The sequence below is a fragment of the Drosophila simulans genome, chromosome 3L (assembly GCF_016746395.2).
Source record: "Drosophila simulans strain w501 chromosome 3L, Prin_Dsim_3.1, whole genome shotgun sequence".
Taxonomy (NCBI): Eukaryota; Metazoa; Arthropoda; class Insecta; order Diptera; family Drosophilidae; genus Drosophila; species Drosophila simulans.
In genome coordinates, this window is record NC_052522.2 from 8806089 (window position 1) to 8832200 (window position 26112).

The following is a 26112-nucleotide window of genomic DNA, read 5'->3' on the forward strand; positions in this document are numbered from 1 at the left end:
TGAGAAAAAAGGACTTTCAAATGCAGTTTTGTATAAAGAAAATTTGTTTATTTTTGCTAGACTCATTCAAAACAACATTCTGTTGTTTCGGTTCACTATTTATTTCGCTGTAAAAACGTATATAAAACTCACTTTAATCAAGTACAATTAATCCCCAATTTTCGATTGTACGCAATCCTCGACAACAATAACAAATTAATTTGAAAGCAAATGTGTTCTTCAACGAAAGAATGCAAAATGAACGAAGGAGAGCTGAGGAGAACATAGAGAAACGAGCTGTCCAACCCAAGTTGTCCGTGATCCTGTCTTAGTTGCAGGCTTCGTCCTCCAAGAAGAAGAACTGGCCGGAGCGTTTCTGTTCTGTGTCCTTGACTGAATTGTTCTTGTTGATGCGGGGCCTGAAGTTGTTGGGATCGCGACGGAACGTAATACCAAGCAGTTCGAGGAAGCGGTTCATGCCATTTAGCAGCGACTGCGGCGAAAAGGCTGTCGTCTTCACTGAAGGCTGACCCTCGATCACAATGACGCGGTCGGCGAGGTAGGTGGCCATGATGAAATCGTGCTCCACCACAAATCCAGTTTTCTTGGCGTGCAGAATGTAACTAAAGCGAGAAACCATCAGTATTTGTGTGCAGATTTAAAGTCTATGCAAAACATACCGTTTGATAACCTTGGCGGCCACCAGACGCTGCTCTGAATCCAAGTAGGCAGAGGGTTCGTCGATGAGGTAGACATCCGCTGGCTTGCCAAGACACAGGACCAAGGCGACTCGCTGCAACTCACCACCGGACAGGTTTTGCACCTCCTGGTCCATGATTTCCTCAATTTTCATGGGTTTCATAACATCGGCAATAAACTGAGGATGCACGTAGGCGTCACGAATCTTATCGTGCAATAAATGGCGCACATGATTCTGGAATTTCGGGGAAATCTTCTGCGGCTTGTAGGAAATATTCAACATGGGCAGTTCCACCTCGCCATCGGGTTGGAGGTTACCGGCCAGCATGCGAATGAAAGTCGTCTTGCCTGTACCGTTCTCGCCCAGGAGCACCAGGATCTCGGAGTCACTGAAGTGACCCTTTTCCACCGTCAACTCGAACTTGCCCAGGGTCTTGACCATGGCGGGATACACGTAGTGGTTCATGCGCTTGATCTCCTCCTCCGTAGCGGACTCTGATACTTTGAAAGTAAGTGACTCAGTGCGGAATCGCATGTTTTCGGTGGGCACAAAGCCATCGAGGAAAATGTTGATGCCTTCGCGCACAGAGAAAGGCATAGTAACCACACCGTAGCAACCGGGAACTCCGTAAAGGCAGCATATAAAGTCAGACAAGTAATCCAGCACAGACAAATCGTGCTCCACCACAATAATAAACCTGCATATTACAGAACCACGTCATTATTTAAAGCAATGCCACATTATTCATCAACTTACTTGGTGGGATGGAGGAGTGATCGAATGGTCAAGGCAGCGTTCAGACGCTGCTTAACATCCAAATACGAGGACGGCTCGTCGAACATGAAGATGTCTGCGTTCTGTATGCACACCATGGCGATGGCAAAGCGTTGCAGTTCTCCACCAGAAAGCTGAGCGATTTCACGATCACGGATGTGCGATAGATCCAGCATTTCACAAATCTTAGTCTGCAGCTCCCTCTCGTCCTTCTTATCCAGAAGATCGCCCACAGCGCCGCGCACCGCCTTGGGGATCTGATCCACATACTGCGGCTTGACCAGCGCCTTCAGATTGTCCTCCAAGATCTTGGTGAAGTAGTTCTGCAGCTCGGAGCCGCGGAAGTAGCTAAGGATCTCCGTCCAGTCGGGTGGATTAGCGTACTTCCCCAGGTTCGGCTTTTGCTTGCCCGCGAGGATCTTCAAAGCGGTCGACTTGCCAATACCGTTCTGTCCCACAAGACCGAGCACTTCGCCGGGACGCGGAATGGGCAGACGATGCAGCTTGAAGGAGTTCTTGCTATATCGATGCGTTGTGTGCTTCTCCAGATTGCTGGGCAAGTTGATGATTGTGATGGCCTCGAAGGGGCATTTCTGGGGAATTGAAAGCACAGGTTATTCCGGGGACTATAGCAGTTGTAGGTAAGTTGACCCACCTTGACGCAAATACCGCAACCGATGCACAGCTCCTCGGACAACGAGGCTATCTTGGACGTGGGCGTCACCTCGATGCAGAGCTTGCCCATGCGCACCACTGGGCAGGTCTTCTTGCACTCCTGCCGACACCGCTTGGGCTTGCACTTGTCATCGCTGACGATGGCAATACGGGTCTGCTTGTCCACCTCCTCGTTCTCCTTTCTGCGCGACATGCTGTTGATAGTTTTCAAATGAGAAAATTAATCAGAATTGGCTTCGCTCCACTAATCAGCTGCCTATATGGTAATCAGTCCATTGTCAACGTTGCAAATCACCATCCCCGACCGTCAAAACAAAACTGGTGCACCGATTCAAGGATGAAGAGCGGGGGTGAGGTGCCAGCGTTTGTCAGTGAGTGAAAGTATAACCTCAAAGCGTGGCCAAAACAAGGGGTTTCCACCAAAAATTTCTATCGTCCCTTATGCGTCAAGCATTGTTCTTCAATTTCACGTTTACAGAGTGCTGAAATATTTGAAATTTACCTGCGAACTTGGCCGAAATTGTTGTAAAACAGACAGAACGCACGCTCTTGCGTGTCAGCCAACAAGTTTCAAAAGGGGGGAGCTTTGATGAGTTTCTCAACACTACTACGAATAGGGATGGGCCGTTGAAACTATCGATACCAATAAGTGGGATTGAATTTCGGAATGCATGTTTATAATTATTTATTGTTTTGTGCAGTTATTATTCATATCTCCAGCATCTAAACACTAAAAAGAGATTATCGATTTCTGAATAATACGCTCTACCTTACGTGTGTTCATATATTTTTATTTCTCATAGGCGAACTTTAAACTTGATATTTTGAAAATTGGAGTGCAAAATTTATACAATTTTTAATGAATTTGTATGTGACATAAGTTTTATAATGTTTCAGGGATTTTATTTGGAGTATGTTTAGTGACAATCAAATTTGAATTCATATCATATATCATATCCCTCAATATAGGAACATGCAATTTCCAAACTGAAAATATATCCTAAAATGAATATAAATATATATCGCACGAGAGCCGCTCTTATTACTATCGATTATTTAGTGTTTTTAACAATCCCAATGGATTTGCAATCACTAATTTTTACACGTCGTTGATTTGTGTCGACTGCTAAGAAAATGGTCGTGCAAGAGGATAATCCAAATACTGGGGACGTTCAGGAGAAGACGGAGAGTGCTCCGGTGGCAGAGCCGTCGAAGATCTTCACGGTGGAGAGTAAGTGCGCCAATTGCCTCCAGCCAACTGCCAGGTGGCCCAGGCGTCCTCTCCATTTAACCTAAAAGTTAATGCTAATGCCCTGAACTTTCACTCCTGCTCCAGTTCTGCACATGATTAAGGATGCCCAGCAGCAACACGGCCTGCGCCACGGCGACTTCCAGAGGTACCGCGGATACTGCAGCCGCCGCATCCGTCGATTGAGGAAGGCCCTCAAGTACCCCCAGGGCGACAAGCGCCATTTCAAAAGACGCGACGTGACCATTGGCCAGTTGACCGGCAAGAAGGCGGACGAACGCTTCATCCACATCCCACTGATCTGCGCCGAGCGGGCCTGGGCGTATGCCATGCAACTCAAGCAGGAGTCAAATACGGAGCCGCGAAAGCGTTTCCATCTGGTCAACAAGCTGCGCAAGGCCTGCTTTTATGCCTTCCAGCTCCAGGAGTTGTGCAATGTAAGCTCTAACTCACTGTTATGATTAATATATTAATTTATGATTTTCTTGTAGACGGAGGCTTTCGATGCGCGCACTAAGCTAGAGTGTGAAGCCTATGTTGCCTGGATGCACGGAAGCCTGCACTTTGAGCTGCAGCTTTGGAAAACCGCTGGCGAGCATCTAAAGCGCGCCCAAGTGGTGTACGAAAACCTGGGCAAGGCTCTGCCCGATGATGAACAGGAGCTTTACCGCGCTAAAGTTAATGAATTTACGCCCAATCTGCGCTACTGCGCCTACAACATCAGCGGTGGCGCCAGTGGTGGAAAGATCGACGAGATCCTGGAGCTGCGCGCTCAGGGACTGCTTGAGAATCTTGACGTACTGGTCAGCCAGACAAAGACGGAGAGCAGCGAGGGCCTGCAGACGATCGACTGGCGCGGTCGCAAGGTCACCGTGCGTCCGGAGAAGGTGCGTTTGTTCCTGCTCAGTGCCCAGGAGTTGGACAAGTCGCTGGCCAAGACCACCAAGCAGGATGCTAAGATCGAATTGATTGAGCGTATTTTGATGGACTGCAAGGATGCCATCCAGGCCGTTCGCGACGAAATCAAACAGGATCCCAAGCTGCGTTCGTTGACCACCGGTCAGACCGTATCCGGCGTGCAATATCTACTGGCATATTTGAGTTATATTCGCCATAGCCGTACTCTGCAGCGTAATCTTTGCCTAGTGGAGCAGGTAGGCTCGTAAACATTATGTTACTTGGTTATCTTATATAAACATATTTCCTCCCCAGGCTAAGCTCAACTTTGACGATCCCAACCAGCAGTCTCAGCAAAATGTGGGTGACGGCAAACGCGTCCGACCCCAGGATTTGGCCCGTCTTTACGAGATCATCCTGCAGAACGTGACGGAAATGCAGCAGATAAACGGTTTGGAGGACGACGCCACCTACCAGAGCGAGGTGGAGAACCTGGCCATCACCTTCAAGGCCTTCCGCTGCTACTACATTGCGCTCACACTAATCGACATAAAGAAATGGAAAGAGGCCGTGGCGCTTTACGAACGCGCATCAAACTACGCCACCGAGGCGCTGAAAGGCAAGACCAGTCCGGAGTTCCAGCTGCAGGAGGAACTCAAAAAGGTCGTGGCCGCCATTGACGGATGCAAGTTCTCCGCCCATGCATACAGTGTGCTGGAGGATGACAACAGCGAGGAGTCCGGAACCACCACCAAGTCGCAGAAGACCACAAAACCGCTGTATGAGCGTTTGTCACTATACAAGGAGGATCAGTCCCTGCACACCAAGACGCCTAACGTATTCAAGCTCACCCCTGACATGGAGCCCATACCCTGCAAACCGATTTTCTTTGACCTGGCTATGACCTACGTGGAGTTTCCCTCGCTGGAGGACAAACTTGAATCGCCCGGCAAGAAAGGAGCCTCAATTACCGGCTTTGTCAAGGGATTCCTCGGATGGGGTGGCGGCGGAAACAAGTGAGGTTGATTCTAACCACTACAACGCACTCTTCTGGAATTCCACGCATCCATGTTACACTTATAAAGCCTTCAGATCCATGTCCACGCTGCGGTATGTCCGTTTTATAAGTTATTTGTTTTGGCTTTTACCCCCGCCAAATTTGTTTTTTCTACGAAACTCTTGTAAGTTACAAATTGAACAACTATTCGGTAATAAAGGAACCTTTTAGAGAGAACCTTTTTAGAGAGTTCCTCGAGGGCAAATCTAGCGTCTATTTCTTGCGAACATTAGAGTTAATAAGTTAAATCTATCACTACACTACTATGAATACTCTTACAATGTTTCCTTTTGCATCTGAAGATAGCCGAGCTCGTAGAATTCCATCACCAACTCCCGTATGCGCATATGGTACTCGGAAGTGAGCGTCTGGGTGCACTTGATCTCCTTGCCCGTGAGATTCTGCTCACTCATCACGTCCAGGTTGGGTAGGTTATTCGGATCGAAGGTAACAGCTGGAAGGATCCACATGCCGATGGCCAGCCCATAATGTACCTGTCGAACATAATCAGAACTGAGGCGCTGCAAGGAGAATGCTTCACATAGCTCTTCTAGCCTTTCGGCAGCGGTTGTATCCTCCAGCTGGTGCCTTAATTCCTCACTCAAAGCCTGCGAGTAGGCGGCCAGCAGGGTGTCCGTGTGCACATCCCTGAGTGGCCTCCTCGTGCTGGTGTAAATGAAGTGGAGAATGTCAAAAACAGGCGACGACTTGCGCATGGCCTGCAGGTCGAAAAAGATCACCTCCTCTGGCTCAGAGCGGAACATAATGTTGTTTACCCAAAGGTCACCATGGCAGATCACACTGTTTGGAGCCGCCGCAGTGGCATTAATCTCTTGCTTTAGATTTTCAAACAGATTGGTACGAAGTTCCTCGAGCAATCGAATGGGTGTGGTCAAGCAGTCGTCTGCATTGGCGTCGCCTAGACTTTCCAGAGCCTGCTGCACGGAGGTGTCTAGAATGGTGGCGTAAAAGTCCGTCGCCTCATCGCAGTAGACAATCTCTTGCAGATGATCAGCATGGAAGGCGAAGGAAGAGGATTCCAGCTCTTGAGCGGCCAGCGAGGCAGCATGGAGTTGTGCAAGTTTCTGCAAATAGATGACACTCAATAACTATGGCTCAATGACTACAAGTAAAATCTTGCACTCACTTACCTTCATCACTAGAAGGCATTCGCTCAGTTCCAAGCCCGCCAGACGATCCTTCATGCGAAAACCCATGGCTTTGAGGTCCTGAAGCACTATGATGGGTTCTCCACCTTCCGCATCCCGCCGATCCTGACTCTCCGCAATGTGGCATACCGGAAACAACTGGTGACGACTGTGGGCAGCTAATAGGGGCGCCAAGTGCCGGTAGGCGTTGATCTCGTTGCTAAAGGCCTCCTCGCATCGGTAGAGCTGCCGGCGCGAAAGGCTCGCAATTTGTCGCTTCACAATGACCGTGACTAAAAAGAAAAAAAGTTAAGTTATCACTTTAATATGATCTAAATATTGCATTCTCTATCGAAAGTCAGTGTTTATTAAACAATGATTCATATCAAATCATCAAAGAGATGTGTTATCTAGAAATGATTTGCGAAAGAGGGGATGGGGAAGGAAACGCCGAGCAAAACAAACCGTGAGAGCGGCTGGGGCAAACAGCTGACTTTTGTTTACGTCGCCAGCAAAAATTGTTATTTATGAATGAATTGCGATGGCCTTGCGTGCGTGAGAGCAAAGTGGCGACTCTTATTCGCCGCCTCTCTCTCTCTCTACCGCCCGTGTGTGAGTGTGCGTGCTGACCTTTAGCAAATCTATATTACGTATACGCCTAAGTGTATGGGTGCAATGCATTTAGAATGCGTGTAACAAGGTCAACCCACTCGACGCCGCCGCTCAGCGGGCAAACATTTAAGCTAATATCGTTGCAATTAAGGTTTGAACTGGATAATACTCTGTTCATGGTACAAAATAAATATTATTGGTACAAGTACACATAATATTTCGACAACTTGATTAAACGACAACTGAACGTTAGCTAAATATTGTACAACAAAATTAGCAAAACAATGCGAGCGTACAAAATGTACTACCTTTAAGGCAAACCACATTGCAGGGTATTAAAGAGAAAATCAATGCAATGGGCTTGCATGTTTTTGAACTACTTTACCGATTTCACTGCCATTTAGCTCAGGATCCTGATCCTTTCCTGCCTGCGAGATGGTTACACGCTTCACCACGGACATGTAGTTGTCGCCGCTGCTACTGCCCGCGGAGCACGCGATGTGGGCAATGCTAAAGGACACCAGTTTGCTCTGGCTGAACAGCTGACGCAAGTGCTCCGCGTTCTCCTCGTATTGATTGGTACCATCGTAGCCACCGGCCGAACTCACGGTCAATGCCAAGCCGCCATGCGAAGGTCCTGCTGTTGGGGCCGCTGCCAAAGCCATTCTATCCACTTCACTTGGCTGTCCGACGGGGAATGGTTCGTGTTGGAGGGCTGCTGCCAAATCGTTTGCTAGAACTTGGTTTCTGCCGCTGCAGCATTTTCTTTCTAGCACTGACACAAATCCAAATTGAGTCCAGGTCAGTTTTTTTCCGTAATTATTATACAATTTCCGCTGGCCAAAGAGTTGGTTATAGCACACCTATGCGAAACGTGTGCAAAATGGTGCAGCAAACCAACCGCCCGCCGAACTGCCAAACGTCGACTGCCAGTCCAAGTGCAATGGAAACTCACTAGAGAGCCCAAATAGCAGTGAGAATCGAAACGAGAACCCGCTGAGAAGGAGAATCAACAGTTCTCTCAATTCTCTCGCACGTTGCTCGGTTCTAAATTTGAAAATGCATTTTGAAAGCCGGTAGGAGGTGGCAGGCGTGACTCTCGTTCAGGGTCACCGCACTGCACTTTCACTCGACTCGGACTCGGACTCGGGTGCGTATACTTTATGCGCCGCCCCGCCAAAGCGGATGTTGCACATACGCCGCGTCGGCCGAGAGTCGTTTGCATTGGCCCACCAATTCGTGCACTTGAAATTGCATTGGCCGTCCTTGGCAGGCACTGCGTGTGGGTCGAGGCAATGCGCATAAACATGAAGCAGTATATGAAGTACATATGTAATAAAATGGGTTTATTATTTGGAATAATCTACAGTAGTGCCTGTGTAAGCAGAGATATATTTAGATTTTAGATTTTGAAAATAAGACCTTTTTGAAACCATGATTATAAGAGATTCAGCAGCAAAACCATAATAAATATGAATTCATAATTTCTACATGAATGATTCCATCCTACATATGTACAATCGCAGAGTTCCACCAAATTTTCGGTCACGTAGCTGCAGACAAAGCCTAATAAAGTTCAAAGACCAAGCTCATTAACTTTGGCCGCAGTCAACAATGCAGGGGCCAGGCAATTTGTTTATTTATTATATGCATCTACAAAGCCGCTAAATGGCCATTAATTAAATATCAAATCTGCCACGGCCAATAAACGAGAGACCACTCCCAGAGACGAGGCGAATTCGAAAACCAAAAATCCAAGCAGCCAAACAATGTAAATACCAATCGCAGGCCAAGTTGGATACACGCACCTGAGATCGGGAAAGTTCAAGGCTGCCATCCGGCAAGTGATTATGGCAATTTCAATCCAGTGCAGGCAACTCCGGGTAATGCTTCCGCCTATGGGCTGATCGGTTGAATAACCCCAGATTTATGTTCGCCCGACACCCGTGGCAAATTAGGGTCAAACATGTGCAGCCGCCACGGAGCTCGGCTCGAGTTTCAGACTCTACTGGCTCAGCATTAAATTCAGGGTCAATCGGCACTTTCAAAATCGCACAAAGCTCGGATTGAGTCGGACATGGATTCTGAGCAAACTTGTCAATCATTGTAATCGCACTACTACCTATACAGTGCACGAAATCGGGCATTAGTTGTAAAAATACATGCATTTATTATGTGATTTGAAAATATCTTAAATATTGTCCAAAAATTGTTACGTATCCAAGTTTAAATGGATTGATATTATATGAGAGTTGTTATTTTCAAGAGTTAAACCTATAAAATTTATTTCTGTGCTGTTATGAATAATCTCTGAATAATAATAAACCAATTGAGTTATCAATTGTTCGAGCTATTGTTTTTCCAAGTATTTCTATATGGTGCACGAAGATATATATCTGTGCGACTTTTGCCATGCGTAACGCTGCCGTCTGGCTGGCAGTCCGACCTTTTTTGGGGGGCACTTTTATGGAGCATGAGAAACGGAGACAGATATCATTGCTTTTAATTGCCCGAGAGCTGAGCGCCTAGGCCTAGGTCACTCTGTACCAGAATTGCACACCCCTCCGCTCCACTCCACTTCAATCCAATCCAATACACTCCACTGCTACCATAATTAATTTAATAAAATGTAAAGCAGCCTGGTCGGAAAAAACTTGACTCATTCTCGGCGCTCAGAAGCGACTTTGAGCGTTATTCGAAAATCGGTTGACTCACAGACTTGAGTTCAACTCGTTTTTGTGGCATTCAACGGCAAGCGAATAAAAGTTCGCCGTCTCGATATTCTATGATCAGTTTACGGTCTCAACTTCACCCAGGTGTTCCAGTTTCGTTTGAAGTGCTTCTCTCGAGGATTAGCCGCTGAAATAAGTCCAGATCAATGTGAGTGTCGTGTGTTTGTGCGAGTGGGTGCTTTTTGGAGAACCGAAATCCGATTCGGTTGTGTGGGATCGTAACCTTGACTTTGGCTGAATCAACGTATCAATTTGGACTTGGAATATGTAAATGCATTTAATGGCGCATAATAAAAATGCATGTACAGTGGCTGTGATCATTAAAGATTAGAAAGATTTAGAGAGTGTATAATAACGAATGTCACCTTTTCAAGGATTATTTCAGGGTTTTTAGTTCGAAGTGATGATCATGTTTTAAAACAATTTCATTTCTAACGTATTCTTAATTAGTAAATTTAAATATATCCTTGATATTATCATTGTAACCTAAAATAAAAAATAATAACTTTACAAATCCCTACCAAATGTTATTAAAATGCAAAAAGAGTCGTATAGAGACCACTGTACATATATCTCAAGCTACGATTGCTTTGTTGCGACCAAATTGGAGCACTCTACGCTTGACAAATAAAGCTCGCCATTTAGTTCGCGGCCAGTCCAATTCTTATCAATAAAAAAAGCCAGTTCCAGTTGCAAAAAAGTTCATGGATTAGCAACTGTAACAGTTTGAGCCAAGATCTCCGCGTTGCCCACTCCATTGGCCATATGCGATAATTGATTTTCCCGTACATAATTTATGACGCACGAAACTGACAGCCGACTTGTAGATTAAAAACTGCCACTGACCAGCGGCAATAAATCTGTCCGTATCGCTTTATTAGAACGTTGGACAATAATGCCAGCTCCTGCTCCTTTTCTCCCCTCCAGCAGCCAATCATGCCGACCGCCTGCCAAGTAACGCTGCTCGCTGGATGCCTGCTTCTGGCCATGAGTTCGGTTCGGGCCCAGTTCTTCTACCACCAGGCGCTGGGTCTGCCGGTTGCGCACGCTTACGAACCGGCCAATCCGTACCAGGGATATGCCACAGCCGATGCCCATCCCTCGGTGGTGCGAAATGCCCAGTGGGAGTCTGAGTTGCCGGCTGAGCTGTCGAAGAGTGCGCGGTTCTACAATGATCCCGTGATCGCCGCCAATCTGGCCAAGGAATCACTGCTCACGAAGAAGGAAATGGCAGTGGTACATCGCGAGGCTGAGAAAATACCGCGCGAACAGGTGTACAAGCTCTTCAAGAACGCCGGCTACCTGAGTAGCAGATAGAAGTCGCGAAGCCAGATGAGTTCCGTTCCCCACGTGCCTTGTTGTATTTTAGCTTGTAAATTGTTAATATATTGTACATAGTACTATACATATTAAATGTTTTTTCTATAAATGACCGTTGGATTATAGTGACTGATAGGGTGATTTTGGTATACAAGTTGGATTAAAATGCTACACAAGCGTTCACTGTATATACAACTCGGCTCCGTTTCCTGGGAGTGTGGCAAAGACCACCTCGCTAAAATTGTTGGGCTGATGGCGCTCCAGGAGATGGGTTGGCAATTGAGCATAGTAATCGCGCTTCAAAGCCTTTATGTACTCATCAGCTGCTTCTATGGAATCGCACATGGCCACTATACAACCGCCCCAACTGAAAAATTCAAATTGGATTAAATTCAAAGAACCACTAGGATATCGGCTTTCTTACCCAGCTCCAGTGACTCGGGCGCTGACGTTCTGCTGGTTCGATATGGCAATCAGGCGCTCCACATCAGGATGAGAGCATTCGTATAGCTCCCTCAAACTCTCGTGGGATTGCCGCATGAGCTCACCCAGCTGTTTTGCACCTTCCTTGTTGGCTCCGCCGGCGAGTTCCTCACAAATTTTCCGGAATTTGGCCACACGACCGGATTCTGTTAGGCGGAAACAATGTTATTAACTGATCTTGCAATTCAATATTATTTGCTAAGAACAACAAATGAATGTCAGCGTATTATTAATTGACTGTAATTATTCATTTGGTGATCAATAAATTTAATGTACACGTATGATTCAGATTTAATCTGAAATCCTGATTGTAAATGATTAACTTACCCTGAATAACATGCAGAGCACGTTGACGCAGCTTGAACTGCTCCATGTGCCGAGTGTTGGCGGATAGGAACTTGGTCTCCAGTTCCTGCTCGGTGACTCCCAGCTCCTTGCAGATATCCGCGCGCGTGTAGTTGCTCTTCGTTAAGTTGTCCTTAATCAACTTCTCGAAAGTCTCATTATCCATTTGGCACGCCTCCTCCAGATCGATGAAGCGCACAATGTCCTCCCAGTTGATCAAACCCTTGCGCTTGGCCAGCCATCTAGTGGCCAATCGGCATTCCACCACTCGTTCATTGTAGTCCGACGAAGCAGCCTTGTTCTTTTGAGCCAGACTGTTGGCCACAACGAAGCACTTGCCCGCTGGCAAGGTCACCGGAGTGCCCTTGAGCTTGGGATGGAACTCGATGTGGTGGGCGCACCCAACTCTGCCCAAATAGGCTATCGCCTGATCCATACCACCACTGTGCGTTCCAATGTACTGCTCACACATGGCCGAAATGGAAGCCAGCTCCCTGCGATCTAGTTTCTTGCCCTGGACGTGGGCGGTGGCCAAGACAGCGGAGCTGACCATGGCACTCGAACTGGAGAGTCCTGCCGCCAAGGGCACATTACCGTCCACAGCAATGCGCATTCCTATTGGCTTCCACTGGCTGCCCAGACTCTCCTGTATTCCTTTGATGCCGCACAAGAAGTAGTTATACCAAGCGGGTCCACCACTTTTTGGAAGCTCGATTCTAAAATAGCAAAAAGGGAAAGCTATTAAGATCCCAAAACAAGAATAACACTATTTGGACTTATCATTTCAAAATTCGTTCAGATAACGCCTTCAAGCTGGCATTGTTATTAGAACAAATTAAATGGAAAATTTTCTAGTGCTTAAGGTCGGTAATTATCATTTGGTGATTCACCTGAGCGTTTTGAGATCCGCATCGTAGCCCGTAAATTTGGCTTCCTCGAGATTTCTTAGCTGGAGTTGGCTATCACTCGGATTCTTGGCCACTGCAAGGAAAATGCTCTGGCTTACAGCCATGGGCAGTACCGAATAGCCGCAGTAGTCCACATGCTCGCCAATGATGTTGACCCTAGGAGAAGGAGGAGATATCATCGATAAGGGACTATAGATGTGCACCACCAGTGGAACTGCTCACCTTCCTGGCACTCGAACGATAAAGTCCGGATCCGCTCCGAATTGCTGTTTGAAAAAGGCGCTCAATTGCTGCACGCGCCCATAAATCTTGGATTCCGGCTGGAGCTTCTGCGGAGCCACGATTTCAATGCCGGCACCCAAAACCTGAGCAGTTCCGTTCCCGTTGGCAGTCATGTTCACCTGCAGGCGGGTGAAACTTTAGTAATGCCCATTATTTTCGCAGTCGACGAACCGTAAACGTGTCGCAACTGGTTAATCTAAATTTATGGGCAAAAACAAATTTACATACGTAAACAAATAGCCACGGCAAAGGGAAAAACAATTGCACCTGTGGTTGTGCAAAAATTAGCTTATCAACCCATCTCACCTTATCAATATGTCCAAATAGCTATTAGCACACAAAGTGATGTACTAACATTCCGCTTATCAGTTGGGGAAACGGCATCAAAGTCACTAAAACATTAGATTGACGCCAATTTGACCGCTTAATTGGGCAAAAAACAAGTACAAAAGTGCAATTTCTGCCGGCAAATGAAAAGGAAGGGTGTGTGCGGGAGCGAGAGGACCATAGTCAACAGCTGTTATTTTAGGAGTTGCCAGGCTTGCAGAAGCCTTAACCCTTGAAATGCGCAATGGATAAAGATTTTGTTTTAAATATTTATCCGCGAAATTTATGTTCATGTCTAATCCCCCAACAAATTGTAAATCATTTGGCAATAAAATTCTTAGCTGGTAATTGTTTTTAAATAGTACTACCGCTTAAACTTACTGCCGCACAATCTAAATAGACCATTATGACAAACATCACCTTTATCTTATCTTGAAACCATAAACTTAACCTGTATTGAGCTTACCTTTTGTTTACATACCAGAATAAACACAGATATAAAGAATTGTTTTAAGATTTTTACACTTTTGCCGATACATACCCAACAATGTCTTATCGTTCTCTGTTTGAGGTCAAAATAACTTGGTGCCGTCTTATCAGAGAGGAGTTCTAGTTTTCGGTGTGAGCACGTCGCATTCCATCAAGCAACTGAGCAATCCGGCCCGTACCGTTTCCGTTTTTGCTTAGTCCGGAATACTATGAACAATACAGTGATACTTCCTTATCAGAAAGCACATATGTAGGATTACTAAAACAAAGATGTTCAGTTTCCCAGCTAGCGATGTTGCACTGTGTGTATCAGTAGGAACTTGTTAAGAGCTTTGTTTGTTTATAAGTAGCTGTCTTTACCGTTAAATGGGTCAAACATCTTCATAACATATGAATTCATTCTTGTTAGCATTCTAAAAAACTGGTTTTCAAATTTCGTCTGCTTTAAAAAGTGGTTTTGGCATCCACTTCGCGAAAGGCCATTACCTTGCTTATTATTTTGCCATTAATGTGAAGTATTCATCAAGCTGATAAGGTACAAGTGTTTCGTGGAGCTCTTCACTTTTTTCCGTAGATAAACTTTTAAAATGCTTAACTGATTAAAATTTAACAGACATTACAACAGACATACAACTTTTGTTTTTTCAGTATGGTATGGATTTTTGTGCTTGATTGCAAACGATAAAAATATTCGTTTTGGAATTTGAAATTTTGACTGTTGAGTTTAGGCGTTGCCAGACAAAGGCATTGCCAAATAAAGCTCTTGAAACAGCGCTGCCAGCTGGCGTCAGTTACGGTTTTCTCGATCACGGTCACACTGCAATTTATCTTCGTTGAATTGGAACTATTTTTTGTTTTCGAAAACGGATAATTGCGAGCAACGACTGTGCGAATAACCACTAGCACCTGCACCGTAGGAGCACCACCTGTTGACCCCGCTGCGAAGACAATCGAATCAATGTCGAGTTTACAGCGCACAATGTTGAAGGGCAAGCTGCCACCCACAATTCCTGGCGGGCGCATTGGCAGAGCGTAAGTGCAGATGATTTTGCGACTGGAGTGGGGAGTACGCAATCTCTACCCGATTTGGCTAATTACAGGGACTCGTTCAAGAAGTCGCGCATCCGCGACTACAAGCCGGGCATGTGGAACGAATTCTTCGCGGAGAAGGAGGACGTCACGGTGGATGAGCATCGCACCTTTCGCATCTATCGCACCAAGCAGCCGGAGAAGCCGGGTCCAGTTCTCCTTCTGCTCCACGGCGGTGGCTATTCTGCCCTCACATGGGCCCACTTTTGTGTGAGTAACTCCCAAATATTAAATTGATTAGTCTTAACTTGTATATCCATTTAAGTCCGAGGTGACCAGCATGATCCACTGCCAGTGCCTGTGCATCGATATGCGAGGTCATGGGGACAGCAAGGTGGACGACGAGGACGATCTCTCCGCGGATACGCTGGCTAAGTGAGTTGAATCCACAAAACCATTAATGTCTTAAAAAATTGTTCGTAAAATATGTTTTAGAGATGGTCATGCGTATTTTCCTACTACTTACATATAAAAATCAATATTTTTAAGATTTTGTCGAGTAAAACTTCTCGCATTAACTATTAGCTGTATGAACGATCAGGCTAAACTTGCATAATCTCTTTAATTATAAAAATAGCGCACTGTGCTTAAATGAGGTCGATCTATTTGTTTTAAGAACGATTACTCATTTGGGATTTTAGTTTGGTTTTTATAGCATTTGAAAATATCTATAATTTTTAAAATATTCTAAACAGGGACATCGGTGACTTAATACTGAAGCTCTATCCTGAAGAAGTGCCGCAGCTTTTTGTGGTTGGCCACTCGATGGGCGGCGCCATCGCCGTCCACTTTGCCCACATGGCTCTGGTGCCCAACTTGATTGGAATTACCGTCATCGATGTTGTGGAGGGCACTGCCATGGAGGCACTGGCCAGCATGCAGAGCTTTCTGCGCTCCCGTCCAAAGTATTTCCAGAGTATTCCGAATGCTATCGAATGGTGCATTCGAAGCGGCCAAGTGCGCAATGTGGACAGCGCCAAAGTGTCCATGCCGGGACAGATAATCAAGTGAGTAGGACTGTCGTAATTGCCAAAAAAAGTAATAATAAATCAATCCCACGCAGCTGTACAACGAACAAACTGGCAACGAATGATCTGCCATTACCCGATGATGTATTGGAGGAGGCCCACCACAACAGTATGTTTCCCAATCCGTTTAGCATTTCGGAGGATGAAGAATCGTCACCGCCGGGCGATGACGCCGCCGATGGCTCCTCAGAAAGTGCCGCAGCTGGCGCGGATTTCAAGAAGCCCAACACGACCAAATCGACAACCGAAGCGGCCAAAAAGTACGTAGACTTATTTAGTTTATTTTAGGCAAAACACCAATTTTTCATTGATTTTTTCTCAGTTATACCTGGCGCATTGATCTGTCCAAGTCGGAGAAGTACTGGGTGGGCTGGTTTTCGGGGCTGAGCGATAAGTTCCTCAACTTGCGCCTGCCCAAGCAACTGCTACTCGCCAGCATCGACGGACTGGATCGCACTCTGACTGTTGGCCAGATGCAGGGTCGCTTCCAGATGCAGGTCCTGGCCCGCTGCGGTCACGCCGTGCACGAGGACCGTCCACACGAGGTGGCTGAGGTTATAAGCGGCTACTTGATCCGGAATCGGTTTGCAGAAGCAGCCAGCGAATTTCGTTGCCACATGCCGTCGTGCTAAACACAACCACCCCCTGAATCCGAGGTTGAGCACAAACTGAGGTCACAAAAGTCTATTTTTGAATGGAGGAGCATTACTCTTTGAACTTACAGATGCGTGCATATACATATATATATATATATACAAAATGTAGTGCGTAGGTCCAGATATATACAGCCGTATATTCTATATACACATAAACTAATAATCCAGTAATTTATTCGGTACTTTTAATTAAACCACTTGAATTTTCAACATTGTACTTTATACTCATTTTGCCAAAATCTAAGGTCTAAAGTGCTTGCGTTTGGGCTTCTTGCATTGTTATAATGAGTGTGTATTAAATATGTGCCAGATCAAACGAAAATTTAACGAAATCCAAATTATACGAAAGCGAATAAGTTGAATAAAGCTATTTATTAATCGAGTGTTACCATAAATTCCCATAAAATTCAAATGAATCTTGGAATTTATTTATTTGGTTTGCTCGTCGTGTCAAGGAAATCATGAAACTTTAAAAACAGGATAACACATTTAGTCCACGAAACGGAAGCCGCCATCGGACTTCATCTTCATCTTGGACTCCAGCGCCTGAATGCGACGCAGACGCTCGGCAATCTGGTCACGAATCTCCGGACGATACTTCTTACCCTGCCCCATGGACTCCATTTCCGTCAACCACTCGGCACGCTCGTTGATTTGGTCCAAAACTGCAGGAGCAAGCCACCTCAATGTATAATTATTCTTATACTTAAGAAATATTCCAACTTACGCTCGTTTATGATATCCTCCTCCGTCACCAGTTGCTCTTCACGCGGACGACGTCGCGGCTTGATCGCCGGATCCGGCAAATGAGTGCCGGCCATGGTGAACTGCAGCTGCGACTTGGCCTTCTCTCCATGCATCCGGTTGTCGGCGGGCGGGCGGTAGTAGCTCTGCTTGTAGGCTCCGCTCGCCTCGATCTGCCGTAGATTCTTACGCTTGGCATTGCGCGCCCGATCTAAAATGGCCAGTGTCTCCTTGTCAGGATCGTTGTTGGTATTGGGACGCGGCGGTTCGGGCAGGGGTAATGGCTCCCCATTGCGCAGGCTCTCATCGATCTGCTTGCGTACCAACATCGACATCTTGGACTCCTTGACAAGCACTAAGTGGGAGGTTATAACGAAGCGCAAAATTTACACGATTATCTTTATGGATGGTCCTCTTATCCTCATTCCTTAGCAGTTTGGCATGCCCAAAACCCACTTACATCGGATCAGATCGGCCGTCTCCTTGCTATATTGCACCTTGGCCGAGTGGAAGGCTCCAGCTCCGCCAGGCGGAATGCGTTCACTGGGCCACATGGGCAGCTTCTGCGAACCGGGCTGTCCGCCATCCGCATCCGGTTCGTGGTGGGGCATCAGACCACCGGGCAAAGCCTTGATCTGCACGTTGTTGAAGCGATGTCGGCTCATTCTGTAAAGCTAATAATTTTTGCTTCGGAAAAGTTAGGCTTGTATATACTATAGAAAATCGCTTCGATAATTTCGTGTGGCGTGTTTGAAGGCTAGCCTCGGTATGAAGTTGTTTTTCGCCGGACAACAAAAGTAGAGACGCTTGGCAACCTGGGTTGTTAGGTAAACAGCATGGGTGGGTATTTTTAAATCTCGAAATAATTTATTGAAAATAAATATATGTAGGTATTGTATGTGTGTATATGTGTGGGTAGGTACACGCTTGGTTTATGCTCGCATTATGATAAACTTGCGAACATTTAACTGACTTATGCACATTCGTCTACGAGTAGTTGCACTTTTACAATAAACCATTTAGTTTGTGGATCGTTTTGAACTCGCTAAAGTTTGACAATTAGGTTTCGATTATCTTGTGTATCCCAACTGGCCGTACAATAGGTTTTTATCATTAAATAAAAGCATCTGCGATTTACAGTGTTGCGGTTGTTGATAACAAACGAATCTTGGAAATATCGACGAAAAATTAGAAAACAAAAACATTTCCAACCAAGATTTTTACACATGCATTTGTTCGGTTTTATACATTTACAATTAGACTACACGTTTTTACGCTCTTAAGGTAAATATTTTTTGGCTGCCTTCTTTTTCCAGCTTGGCCCATCGTCGTTTTTTGTTTGAACCTAAGCTTAGCGACATACATTTGTATATATAAATATATATAATTTTTAAAAAACAACTAAAACATAACATATCGAGTGATTGGCTTGCCATTTACATTATAAACAATTGACTAAAGCAAACATAATAGTAATAGTAGAGATAATCTAATCAATGACAATGATGATCATGATCGGTATGCAATACATGGGTTTGGCTTACGCTTAAATATGCAAAATACAATATGTGGTTCCGATTCTCAAACACAAACAGTGAAACATTGAAACTCTTTTCTGTTAAAGTTTAGTCTAGTGGTAGTTTCCGCCGTTGCGATTTCCTCTGGTGCAGTTACGGTTCAGCAAATATGTTCCTTTTAATTTAAAATAAATTATGTGTACGTGTATATATAAACATATCCATTATGTGACTACTACTTCATTCAGCAAGCCTAGTTTTGATTCGCGCAAACAATTCTCAGCTCTCGTTTCTCAATTCTCACTTTTCAATTCCCTCTCCATCCAGCTTTCTTCCTTCTAGTTTTTATAGTTGCGAAAAGTAATCTTAGTCAGTCTCATGGTCACGATGCAGAGTTCATTTTATAATTTTTTACTAGATAAACTTTTTTCGTCGTCGTTCAAATCCGCGGTATTTCTTTCATTTGGCGACGTTGTTGATAGTGAGTGAAATAGTCGATGTTGTGATTGGGGTTTAGAATAGCGTAAAATGTTGATCAAATTTGGCCAAATTTTCCTAGGTAGAGAGAAGTTACTGTATTCTGTTGTTGCGATGTGTGTGTGTGTTTGTTTTTTGTTGTGGGGCTTGGCTTGTTAGTTTAACTACATAAATGGCGACAACATTTACGAAACCTATACATTAATAACATTGACAGTAAGATGCCACGACCCCGCTGACAGCCGACATGGGATTTCCGTCGGGGCTCCACAAGTCCACCGGCCAGCCGTTGGTCCTGCGGGCCCGAGTCAGTTGATCATATCTTTGGGGGCGCCTTGACATACAGTTAATAAACTTAACATTAAAACAAACTATCGTCTTACTAACTAAAAACGATTACAGAACGGGATGTGAAAGGAGACGCAGGGTGGACAACTTGACGCGACACAAACAGACACGAATCTTAAATATCTAAATATAAAAACATTTATGTTCGTTTATGAAATCAAACATCAAACACGGCTCAAAGCTAAGTGAACACAAAAACTGCTGGCAGCCTCAAATCTAACGCCATTACATGATGATTTCAAAACTCAGATAGCCCAGAATCTTGCTCAGTTCATTGCCTGTTCAGTCATTTGGCGACACAACGTCTCCAGCTGTTCTAGGCTTTTAAAGTCGTTCATCTTGTACTCGGTGACATGGGGCGACATGCCCAGGCTGCCCAACGGTGACTGGGACAGGCAATGGTCTACGCCATGGCTGTTGTTCTTGCTGCTTTGGTGACAGAGATTGTGGACACAGGCACCACCACCACCATTGGAGCACAGACAGCTGCCACTGCCCACGGCGGCGGCAGCTGCTGCCAACAGTTGCAACTGTTGCTGGTTAATCAAATTGTTGTTCAGCATGCTGTTGTTATTATTGTTGTTGATCAGGATCTGGGGCTGATCGTGCTGGTCCTGATTCTGGTTTGGATTACTAACCATCACAACAGCTGCCATGGTCTTCTTTGGTTGTTGCTCCGCACTGGACACTCCTCCGCTAAGTTTTCTCTGCTGCTGCTGCTGCGGCTGCTGATTGCGTTCCAATCCCAGGTTGTCGTTAGATCCGTTGTTGGTGAGCACTCCCTGACCGGGCTTGAATATCAATTGCTGCGGTTGCTGCGGACCTCCGGCCACCAGAATAAGATTATTCAGCGACCGGCGATGCGATTGTGGTGGCGTCTGCTGAGGCAGCGCTGGAAAGTGGTTGTGTTGCTGCAGCATCTGTTGCATCTGCTGGGGATGATGGTGTGACTTACTAGACGGCGGCGGTGGTGGCTGCTGCTGAGGATTACCCATGAAGCTTGGGTACGAGGAGCTCTTGTACTGCGGCTGATGGGATGGACCGCCGCCATAGCCGTTGTAGTCAAACTGCGGCAGAGGCGGCGGAGCCTGCTGCGAATGATGGGGCAGCGGGTGCGGCAAGCAATTTAGCGAAAAGTTTAGCATGTCGTTGGAGTTTTTGCGGTTGTTAATCCTATCGTTGCTGCCACTTTTAGTATCGCATTTGCGAGTCTTACCATTCCATCTAAAATAAAAGCACATTTTTAAAATGCATTACTTTTTTATCTTATTCAAAACCTTACCTTGGCTTGTTAATGTTCCCATTGTTTGGCCCGACGCCGGCTGGCTTAACGTGATGCATTTTGGGAACCATGGAGATCTTCATCTTGGACAACTTAAACTTCAGGTCCTTGAGTTGACTTGCATGATTCATAAATGCCTCGTTGTGGATAGAGCGGTCTAGAATCCACATAAGCACACCCAAAGTCTCGTCGTCTTGAACAGCATACGGATCCTGCTGCAACGTATTGGTCACAATGTCAATGACCTTAAGAAAACGCAAACCAATGTTTTCCTCCGGTGGCCCCGGAGACTCCAGTGGTTTCATTGGTGTCAGCACAATGTTTGTTAGCTCCTCGACCGCCGTGCTCAGCTCCATTTGACCCGTTAGCAGTTCTTGTTCTACCCGGTTAAGAATATTGGCCCGCTCCTTCAGCTTATCAATGCAAAGGGCAAGCTTGTGGGAAGCGCCCTTGGTGACGCCAACACTCTGCAGAAAGTCCTCGGTGATCAAGAGCATCTCCTCGTACGTCATGTTCTTGAACAGCTCGATGTACTTGTGCAGACGCAAGGATTTTAGCCAGAGTCCGATTCCCGACATGCCCACGTTGCGCGTGTGGAACTTAATATAATTGGGCTTGAATTCATCCAGTCGAGTATCGGAACCGCTGTTCATCAAGGCTCCGCGCTGATGCTCAATCGATAAGGAAAAACTACGGGGCTTGTTGGCGAACTGTGCCAGATTCTCCGTTGAATTGGAGCAGTTGTCATTGACCGTGATCACCGATGAGTTAGACGAGCTGGAACAGCTAGAGATCGTTTGCGTGGTGAGGCTGTTAGAGCGACGCGTCTTCAGGGCTGCAATCTTGCTGTCCAGGCTCCATCGGTTGATCTCTCCGAACTGATCGCCCACGTTTCCCATAAGGATCGAGGCGTAGGGCGGAGGCTGAAGCAACTGCTGCTGAAGATTCGGCGGAGGTTGCGATCGATCCTCAACAGTATTTCCACCGTTACGTCCACAAAGGCTACTGCTGGCCAGACTACAGGCCTCACCCATGTCCGCCGTCACCGGGTCAAAATCGAGAATCTCCGTGCCATTCTTGCTAAATGACGTGTCATGATCGTCGCCACCACCGATTCCCAGCATTGAGCCTGCGCCGGCGACCACACCGTTGACCAGGGAAGAGCTGCCCTCCAGCGACAGGCCGAGACTGTTCTGACTAGAAGCTAATTCGTTCAGGGTAATACCATTAAGATTATCACAGAGTGGATTGATCGACCCGCTGGAGCTGCCGCCTCCACTGCCACGCCAATCACCGGCCAATTTGTTTTGCAATTGCTTGCTGGGCGGGGCGATCGTTTGCCAGTCGTTGGTGCGTGAGGAACGGCTGCCGCTTGCCGGGCACAACGAGGATGAGGCCACCGACGAACAGGAGGCCGTCGAAGAACTGGTCGCCGAAGAGGAACAGCTACCACTGCCTGTTGAGCTGCCACCAGCGACCAGTTGCGGTGAGGGCTGCAGGAAGTAACTGCGATTTGTCAGGCCCGCCGCAGCCGCTTGGATATGATCCTCCAAGTGACGCAGCCAAATATTGAGCGAACGTCTGTCCTCGCTGGTGATAGCCGGATGGATGAGTAGGTACGAGAAGATCTGCTGCACCAACTCCGTGGGCACAATTTGCTGCATGGTGTCCTTGACGGCCACTGGGATGAGGGTCAGGTAGATAAGCTTGGCCTCCTCATTGCCCGGCTTCAGCAGTGGCAGCATGTTGAGTACTTCATGCAGAATGTCCTCTTTGCGGGCATACAGCTTCCGCTCGTCACACTGCGCCGACGTGGTGATCTGGAAATCACTGCCGTAGCACGGCATCGAGTCCTTGTCGGACGACGAGGAGGACATGGCGTCGAGCAGGTCACATGGCTGGAACGTCTTGTAGGCGTTGAGTAAATTCTGCAGGTACACCGGATTGTTGGCATTGATGTCAATGACCACGCTGCTCAGATTGGTCTGCGAGGTGCCCAGGTTCTGGGTCAGGTTGCTGTCGATGGAATACTGTAGAAACTTGAGGCTCGGATAGCGCAGCCGCTTGAGCAGCGCGTACATCACGACGGTTCGCTCGCAGTCGTTCCACTTCTCGAAGAGATTTGTCACTGTGGTCACCTGCTCGCAAAACAGCGCATTGGACGGCTGGCTCTGGCTGGGATTGGCGCTAGGATTGGGATTGCCATTGGCGTATGTCGCCGTCGTCGTGGCCGTGGATGTGGCCTCCTTGTGGACTGCAGTAGGCGTTGATGTGGTTGGCTGCATCTCGTTGGATGCACTGTTAGAGTTATTGGTTTGGCCGCTGATGCCGGAGGTCATCGCGTTGTCAGTTCCAGTTGCGTACTTCATCTCGTTGTTAGTTGCTTCTTGTTTTTTGGGGATAGTGCCTATTATAGTTTATGGTATTGTATTTGTTACGGCTTCTTTGTGGTTATTTGGTTGCGTTGCTGCAAGTAAAGATAACGGGATAGGATTAATAATTGAGCTATTATGTAAAGCTAAACTTTATGACTGTAATAATAAAATTGTTTATGCTTAATGAGTCGCATCATTCGGTTAAAGCCTTGTTTAGCCCAACTTAATCACTTCCATAGGAAAATATCACAATTTCGAACCACGTGATCCAATCAATAGCTTCTCCCTTATTCCATGGATTTGTCGCCATTGCTCCACTCGGGATTAGAGTGCCGTGCAGCGATAATAAAATAAACTTTAAGCCGCAAATAACGTTCGAATTTAATCAAATCAGTTTTCGCTAATTTGTTAAATTTACAAGCGCAATAGCAACAACAATTATCTGTAATTGACGAATGGAAATTAGCATTTGCTTGGTCGGCTGGCTTATCAGGAAAGCAAATAAACAAGCAACAAATATATAACACCTTCGATTCGCTTTGATGGCGCAAATGACGAGGGACGATAAATCAATAAAATAACAAACATTTCAAATACGAAATCGCTGATTTCGACTTGGCGGCGTTCGGATTTTGATTTCCGGGCGGGAAAGTAGAGCGGGGGCGAGAAGTTTGGTTAGGTTGTATTTTTTTGCAGTTTCGCACTTTTCATTTAGTTTCGTTTGTGCCCATTTTGAATCTTGTTTCTTCTGCCGCCGTTGCTGTTGTTGTTATTATTGCTTTTACTCTGGCGACTTTCTTCGATTTTTGTTGCTTCCACAGTAAGCACACAAAACATTGAACAAATCAACCATGGGAGTCAATGGAGAATTTGGAAAATAAAATTATATATTTTTTTAATGTAAAATATAGTGTTAGTTTCAAGAGCTAATCGCTGTATTTTAATTCTTTATCGAGGCTTACAACATCGAGTGTTGACTGTAATCTAAGCCGAAGGCAATGTCTGTGTATTGGTACCCCAACTTAGGTTAGTGTGTGTGAGCAAGCAGTAAAACATAACGGACGCCAATTACTGCATTTAAAGCAAAGCCACTGCTATGGAATTTACCGATGTTAACTTCTTTACTATATAACGTAACGTTTTATATGAAATTTCACATTTTCCTGCGAGACTGAGAGCGCAAGAGAGTCGTTTGGCGCGACTCGATCTAACGGTACTTGTGCATGCACGATCTTTGAGGTTATGCGTCACTGCAATTGCTGTTGTTTTCTAACCGGCTTGCACAAAAAAAAAATGACCGAAGTTCAACAAAAGTTCAAAGTTCAAAGATTGCAAACACGCACACACACGAAAACGTACAGGATACTACAAACTCACACGCTCTTATATGTTTTCGTATTTTGGCTGCCCTTTTAGCAGTCGCGATCACAGGCGCTTGGCATATTCCAAACGCATTTATTTACATATGTACGTTGCGAATAAATTTGATTATATCTGCAAAACTGCAGATCCAACCACAAAGAACAGAAGAATTGGTTTAGCACAGCGAAGCTCAGCTGAAGACGAGAAGCTGCAGTGGGGAGCACCGCGGAGGAGGAGCGGCTGATGGCGAATGATTTGGCGCTGGCGTCAGCGATTTAGAAAGAAAATGGTGGAGCTGCAGAAGCAGCGCAGCGGCAGGCAGAGCGAAACGGGCGAAAAGGAGCGCGCGCCTTTTTTTTTCTGACAGGAATGATGCTGATGCTGCTACTGCTGTCAAGAAAATGGGGAGAGCACTCACTTACACGCACACACAGACGGAGACCTTGCTGCGCTCGTCGGCACTGGTATGTGTGCGAGTGAGAGTGACACACTGAGCAATGCACGGGCAAAATTGCGGTAAATTACATGCATTACATGTGAGCGAGAGGGGTGGGGCTCCTGCGGGGGAAGCGGGTTTTGTTGTTTTCACCACACAGAGCAGCAGCGCACAGTACACAGAACACACAAGATTGGCCCCCAAAATCACGCCCCACCCACCCAGCCACGGTCGGCCAGACAACAAAAATATATAGCTACAGTGCGCTTGTGCCAAAATTCGTTCTATTTTTCAATTACCTTTTCGCCTTCTATTCGCCTGCTGCAAACCTTGAAATTATTTTCTGTTGCAATTCACAGTTTTGATTCGATCAGCACGAGAATCGAGCATATTTTGCTAATTTGATATGCTATCGGATCGCGTATTTATTAATTTATAATTTTCACCTTTGCTCGCGCGCGCGTGTGTGTGAGTGCGTATGTGTGTACTTTTTATTAGCACTTTTGGGCTTTAGCGTTGTTGTTTTTGCTAAACCATTACTTTTTTTTAGACACACATTTCATGGCGCTTCCGCTCACAAACGCCTGATTACTGAGTACTGCGCACGGCTGCTGTTGCACTTGGTCGGATGCATGTTTTCGCCAGCTAATCCATTTTTTCAGCAATTAATTAATTATTTATTCACGCGAACGCAGCGTTGCTAGTGCTGGAACAAAAATCGATGTGTACTCGATACAGTCGATGTTTCTTGCAAGCGGTTATCGATTACTTTCTCTTGGTGATGGACTATAAAACAAACAACAAAGCTACCCTGGGTTCTA

At 46.0% G+C, this 26112-nt stretch overlaps 8 protein-coding genes across 15 annotated transcripts; 3 read left to right on the forward strand and 5 right to left on the reverse strand.

Moving 5' to 3' along the window:
• Nucleotides 1-21: 21 nt before the first annotated feature.
• Nucleotides 22-2787, reverse strand: LOC6737365 (protein Pixie). Its single transcript, XM_016169908.3, has 5 exons — nucleotides 2631-2787; nucleotides 2109-2322; nucleotides 1436-2046; nucleotides 660-1376; nucleotides 22-602 (listed from the first exon to the last, which is right to left on the reverse strand). Exons 2-5 carry the CDS (start codon nucleotides 2319-2321, stop codon nucleotides 308-310), a joined length of 1836 nt encoding a protein of 611 aa, XP_016031103.1. The 5' UTR covers nucleotide 2322; nucleotides 2631-2787; the 3' UTR covers nucleotides 22-307.
• Nucleotides 2788-3190: 403 nt separating this feature from the next.
• Nucleotides 3191-5536, forward strand: LOC6737366 (signal recognition particle subunit SRP68). Its single transcript, XM_002084168.4, has 4 exons — nucleotides 3191-3359; nucleotides 3465-3814; nucleotides 3869-4531; nucleotides 4590-5536. Exons 1-4 carry the CDS (start codon nucleotides 3263-3265, stop codon nucleotides 5292-5294), a joined length of 1815 nt encoding a protein of 604 aa, XP_002084204.2. The 5' UTR covers nucleotides 3191-3262; the 3' UTR covers nucleotides 5295-5536.
• Nucleotides 5487-8026, reverse strand: LOC6737367. Its single transcript, XM_002084169.4, has 3 exons — nucleotides 7477-8026; nucleotides 6483-6772; nucleotides 5487-6416 (listed from the first exon to the last, which is right to left on the reverse strand). Exons 1-3 carry the CDS (start codon nucleotides 7754-7756, stop codon nucleotides 5607-5609), a joined length of 1380 nt encoding a protein of 459 aa, XP_002084205.2. The 5' UTR covers nucleotides 7757-8026; the 3' UTR covers nucleotides 5487-5606.
• A 1699-nt stretch (nucleotides 8027-9725) lies between these two features.
• On the forward strand, nucleotides 9726-11230 carry LOC6737368. Of its 2 annotated transcripts, none has more exons than XM_016171167.3 (2): nucleotides 9726-9971; nucleotides 10754-11230. In XM_016171167.3, exon 2 carries the CDS (start codon nucleotides 10760-10762, stop codon nucleotides 11138-11140), a length of 381 nt encoding a protein of 126 aa, XP_016031104.1. In that variant the 5' UTR covers nucleotides 9726-9971; nucleotides 10754-10759; the 3' UTR covers nucleotides 11141-11230. The 2 variants fall into 2 exon arrangements, with proteins under 2 accessions (XP_016031104.1, XP_016031105.1); XM_016171168.3 differs by having other exon boundaries at nucleotides 9739-9971; nucleotides 10751-11230.
• LOC6737369 (N-acetylgalactosamine kinase) lies at nucleotides 11161-14181 on the reverse strand. 3 transcript variants are annotated; one of them, XM_016169907.2, is made up of 7 exons: nucleotides 13468-13719; nucleotides 13333-13357; nucleotides 13102-13280; nucleotides 12862-13035; nucleotides 11954-12687; nucleotides 11568-11772; nucleotides 11161-11510 (listed from the first exon to the last, which is right to left on the reverse strand). In XM_016169907.2, exons 3-7 carry the CDS (start codon nucleotides 13272-13274, stop codon nucleotides 11324-11326), a joined length of 1473 nt encoding a protein of 490 aa, XP_016031109.1. In that variant the 5' UTR covers nucleotides 13275-13280; nucleotides 13333-13357; nucleotides 13468-13719; the 3' UTR covers nucleotides 11161-11323. The 3 variants fall into 3 exon arrangements, with proteins under 3 accessions (XP_016031109.1, XP_016031107.1, XP_016031106.1); XM_016169905.3 differs by lacking the exons at nucleotides 13333-13357; nucleotides 13468-13719 and adding an exon at nucleotides 14030-14181; XM_016169904.2 differs by lacking the exon at nucleotides 13333-13357.
• A 580-nt stretch (nucleotides 14182-14761) lies between these two features.
• On the forward strand, nucleotides 14762-17162 carry LOC6737370 (protein phosphatase methylesterase 1). Its single transcript, XM_002084172.4, has 6 exons — nucleotides 14762-15009; nucleotides 15078-15276; nucleotides 15332-15441; nucleotides 15762-16073; nucleotides 16130-16354; nucleotides 16417-17162. Exons 1-6 carry the CDS (start codon nucleotides 14936-14938, stop codon nucleotides 16724-16726), a joined length of 1230 nt encoding a protein of 409 aa, XP_002084208.2. The 5' UTR covers nucleotides 14762-14935; the 3' UTR covers nucleotides 16727-17162.
• Nucleotides 17136-18286, reverse strand: LOC6737371 (UPF0193 protein EVG1 homolog). The gene is made up of 3 exons (XM_002084173.4): nucleotides 17955-18286; nucleotides 17478-17849; nucleotides 17136-17415 (listed from the first exon to the last, which is right to left on the reverse strand). Exons 1-3 carry the CDS (start codon nucleotides 18157-18159, stop codon nucleotides 17240-17242), a joined length of 753 nt encoding a protein of 250 aa, XP_002084209.1. The 5' UTR covers nucleotides 18160-18286; the 3' UTR covers nucleotides 17136-17239.
• A 412-nt stretch (nucleotides 18287-18698) lies between these two features.
• LOC6737372 (protein Smaug) lies at nucleotides 18699-25731 on the reverse strand. 5 transcript variants are annotated; one of them, XM_044923069.1, is made up of 5 exons: nucleotides 24871-25225; nucleotides 21119-23585; nucleotides 20792-21060; nucleotides 20475-20728; nucleotides 18699-19566 (listed from the first exon to the last, which is right to left on the reverse strand). In XM_044923069.1, the coding sequence occupies exons 2-5, from the start codon at nucleotides 23485-23487 to the stop codon at nucleotides 19525-19527; spliced, it is 2934 nt and encodes a 977-aa protein (XP_044779004.1). In that variant the 5' UTR covers nucleotides 23488-23585; nucleotides 24871-25225; the 3' UTR covers nucleotides 18699-19524. The 5 variants fall into 5 exon arrangements, with proteins under 5 accessions (XP_044779004.1, XP_016031110.1, XP_016031111.1 ...); XM_016169900.3 differs by having other exon boundaries at nucleotides 20475-21060; nucleotides 24871-25224; XM_016169901.3 differs by lacking the exons at nucleotides 18699-19566; nucleotides 24871-25225 and adding an exon at nucleotides 25591-25731 and having other exon boundaries at nucleotides 19582-21060.
• Between the last annotated feature and the right edge of the window lie 381 nt (nucleotides 25732-26112).